General features: G+C 43.6%; 1 protein-coding gene across 1 annotated transcript; it reads left to right on the forward strand.

Annotated features, from left to right (window-relative positions):
* The first annotated feature begins 6 nt into the window (after positions 1–6).
* On the forward strand, positions 7–3,684 carry LOC118409065 (crystal protein-like). Its single transcript, XM_035809932.1, has 5 exons — positions 7–124; positions 371–501; positions 1,931–2,052; positions 2,345–2,459; positions 2,771–3,684. Exons 1-5 carry the CDS (start codon positions 7–9, stop codon positions 3,551–3,553), a joined length of 1,269 nt encoding a protein of 422 aa, XP_035665825.1. The 3' UTR covers positions 3,554–3,684.
* The last annotated feature ends 506 nt before the right edge of the window (positions 3,685–4,190 follow it).

The following is a 4,190-nucleotide window of genomic DNA, read 5'->3' on the forward strand; positions in this document are numbered from 1 at the left end:
CCCGTCATGATGTGGATACACGGCGGACAGTTCATCAGGGGGTCAAGCGAGGTCATCTTATATGACGGGCAGTACTACGCCAATAAGACAGGAGTCGTTGTTGTAACGTTCAACTACAGACTGGGTATGTAGAGTGTGTAGAGCTCCAAATGTATACCAAAAAGAGCAATGCCTCTGTGCATAACTTGTATTTCGTTGGTAGCATAATGAAATCATTAACGATATTATATTGAGTTGTTACATTTCAAACATTTAAGTGTTATCTAAAGAGCAATAGTTGCCTTTCCTGTACTTGAAAGTACAAGCTTAAATGAATGTCTTAAGTCAATATTTGGAAGGTGTCATGCATTACACGTATGTGCATTTGTAGGTGTCCTTGGCTTCTTGACAGCTGGCACCGGGAAGAACGCATCCAAAGGTAACTACGGGATTATGGACCAGCGACTGGCGATGCAATGGGTGCAGGAGAACATCGATGCGTTTGGTGGCGATCCAAAACAGGTGAAACAAACTTTTATTTTCTAAAATCATTTTCTGTTCTTTTTATTGTCTCCTTTTCTTGGTCTTTGTAGAGAGCGGGAAAAGCATACACAATCCTTTTTCATTCAGAGCTTTCCTTGTCTAGTTCTCATTGAAGCGACTTCGACAACTTAGCAAAGAACTTGATTGATTGCACAACGACAATTCTTCTTCTTCTTTCATACTGTTTAGCCTCGTGAATAAGAGATTACTAGCAATTTGTGCATGTACATGTGTTAGTCAGAATACAATTGACTTAAAAATAAACAAGTGACTGTAGGTAACAAACTCTGTGACCTAATTATGGTTTATGTTGGTTGTGATGTTTTCCGTGGTGTGTGACTCGGTGTTTATATATATGAATATTATGATCAGTGCCAGTGGGAGTCTGCGAAAACTAACTGCTCCAGAATTCATGTGTAGAAACGAGCTGTTGATATGGTACGTGCTAGTGGTGTAGTGCTACAAATAGTTAAGTTTCCCAACGTCTGCTTGGAGATCGTCACAATGTCACCACCCTATATCTGCTTGACTTGCATGTCAAGCTCTGGATAGGGACAAGAGCCATGTACCCATAACCGCCTCTGTCCTCGTACATATTCTGGCCCCTTATCGCTAAGTCTGCGTCTGCATACCCTACACCTGAGGGAGCCTAGCTTCACTGGGTTAAAATTGTGTGTTCACGTTAGTGTCTGCTTATTCCCGAGTTGTTGACAAAACCTTATCGCAGAGTTCATCTCCAACAGCTGTTCTGGAATATACTTTCCTGTGTGGCTCATTGAGAACCGACTTTTATGTTCCTTTAATGACCCCTGTCAATCAAATGCCTACTTTTCCCGGGTACCAGGTAGCACAGCTGTTGTCAATTTCCGACGAGGCCAACATCTGCTTGACGGTATCAAATAACTACAACGCTTAAGGCACAATCATAAGGAAGACCTGAACCACTATACCGGACGGCGTAGGGGTGAAAACTGAAATTATTACATCCATAATAAAAACAGCTACGGCGAAATAAAAACAACGTGCATCATTTCCTAACCGAGTACAGACGACATGCCAATCCACATGCGATTGCGGCATACGGAACATAGAGATATAGGTGCGAACCTAACAGCCAACGCACAAAGTGATTACAATACTCTGTTACTGGAGGTTACCCTCCACTCCAGTGTCACAGAGTAACAAAGGGAAATAAATGTAAGGACATTAAGGTCAGTAAGGAACACTAGATAATTCAATAAGATACAACTTATGGCGGTAATATGCTTATTATGACAGCAACTCTAATGAAAGTAATCTACTCTACAAAAGACTTAAGTATAGAATTTAGTATAAGCCTTATATATGTTGGAGTTTCTAATACTCAGGTATACCTTGTAGCTAAAGTTGTCCACATTTTACCCCCCAGGTCACTCTATTTGGTGAAAGTGCCGGCGGTATGTCCATCAGTGTTCATCTCTGTAATAACCAATCAGCGGACCTGTTCAAGCAGGGCATCATCGAGAGCGATCCACTGGGAATCCCATACAGGCATGTTTTTTTTTTTTCATTTCTTTTTGTTCTCTTGTTTGTTGTTGTTTTCTCCTCTTTGCAGAACTACTGTGTGGAGAGAAAAATAGCATAAAGTCGGACCTGTACTAGCGACTCCCTCTGATGGCCAAGCATCAAAAATCCTGTCTTGACCACCTGTACACTGTGGTCGTTTTCTTCAAGTCCATTGATTGGTCACAAGTTTGACTGAATTCTGATATTTTGAAAGCATAAACTTGTAACGTTATTATTGTATTTTGTACATGCATGTGATATAATATGTGTTGTACAGAACGCAGGACGAAGCCACCAGACTTGGCAAGTACTTTGCAGAAGAGCTAGGCTGTCACCATGACGACATGACGTGCATGGCGGGAAAACAGCCGCAAGATATCATCGTTGCTCAGGTAACAGAACATTGCCAAATTTGTCTCGAACTTTGGTTTCAGAAACTTATTTCATATCTTTCGCATATACAACGTTCTGTTTCATCATTTAGATACCTCGTCCTCTAATGCCAGGCCAGCCGCTTGTGTATCTGTAGCCATTATTATAAAAGACAGATTCAGGATGTTATCATCTCTTCCGTGAACATTGAAGGTCATAACAGCTCACCTCACACAGTAGTATGAGGTGATAAATACCGATAAGGGTAGTTACTTCCTAAATACCCGGAATGTCAATAAAGCATTTTTTTGTTATTCGTATTTTTCTGCAGACTAAGGCAGGGAACAAACTGCAAGTGAGTCTGAAGTATCCCATCGAGATTTTCGTGCCGTGGGGTCCACATGTGGACGGCGTGGAACTGCTAGAACAAACCGTGGACACTTTCCGAAATGGACATGCGCAGAAGAAGCCAATCATAATCGGCACCACCAGTGAAGAAGCGGTCATGTACGTGTATGAGGGGTTCGGCAAGCCGGTGTCAGCTCTGGGGTACTACGAATACATGACTGGGTTTTTGCTGCCTTCGCTAGCGATAGAACCGTGGAAAGTCTTAGAAGTTCTTCGCGAATACCCGGCAGATAAGAGCAGCGACGACCAAAGGCCAATCATGTCGACACTCGGGACTGAATGGTTGTTCACATGCGCGAACCGAGCGGCCGTGAGGGGTCACGTGGGTGCACAGAACGACGTGTTCCTGTACCAGTTTGCGCACGCGTTCTCCTTCCCAGGGTGGGGCCCGCACTTCCAGTTTTGTGTCAATCACAGCTGTCACGGGGCGGAGCTTCCCTTCTCCTGGCACGGTAATTCCATGGACCTTTACACGTACACGGCTGAAGAAGTGACCCTAGCTGACCTCATGGCCTGCTATTGGTCCAACTTTGCCCACACAGGTAACCCCAACAACGGCCCATGCCAAGAGAAGTCCGCCCCAGAATGGCCTGCATACGATGACGACGCGCGGAAATATGTCCAATTCCAGACGCCGGCCAGCATGGCTATGCAGGACCTGGATGGTCCTAGCTGCAATTTTTGGGATTCAATTAATGACTACTAATACATGTAGGTTGATACCTTTTGAGAGCAATATTGACACAAATCTAGTTATGAAATCCCTGTGCTCACTCATTGACGAGTGTTGCGATCTTAACTTACAGGGCATATTAAAAGATGCATCCGCACTCGAAAGACTGGCTAGTTATGCCTTCTTTTCCTTATCAATAGATAAATAGTTATTCTTATACGGGCCAACAAATCAACACTGACGTTTTCCGTATGGACACCCTGCCATTTTAGAATATTAATGGCTCTCTCTCTGGGAGAGTCGCCAAAATACAAAAAGCTTAAGTTCTTCAGCATGCCTGGCTTAGGGTCGCCTTTATTTTCAGTTATTTCTGCTAGGTCAGTCCACCATGTTGGGAAGTAGCCCAGCCACATTCAAGTCACGTAGTCCTCAAAACTCGACCCGACCAAGTACCGGTGTGAGAGGCCTAGAGCAAATTACTATTTTTCGACAAACAATGTGTATGTCTGATCGGAAATCGGACTTCTTTTCGCGAAACCTGCACTTTTTGTGAAAAATGAGAGGTGGGGGTAACAAATCCATAGAAAATACGAAATGGTATTTCCTAGGATCCGTCTGCCGTGAGGTGGGGCAACGAATCCATAGAAAATACGGAAAGGGTATTTCCTAT

The sequence above is a fragment of the Branchiostoma floridae genome, unplaced genomic scaffold (assembly GCF_000003815.2).
Source record: "Branchiostoma floridae strain S238N-H82 unplaced genomic scaffold, Bfl_VNyyK Sc7u5tJ_943, whole genome shotgun sequence".
Classification (NCBI taxonomy): Eukaryota; Metazoa; Chordata; class Leptocardii; order Amphioxiformes; family Branchiostomatidae; genus Branchiostoma; species Branchiostoma floridae.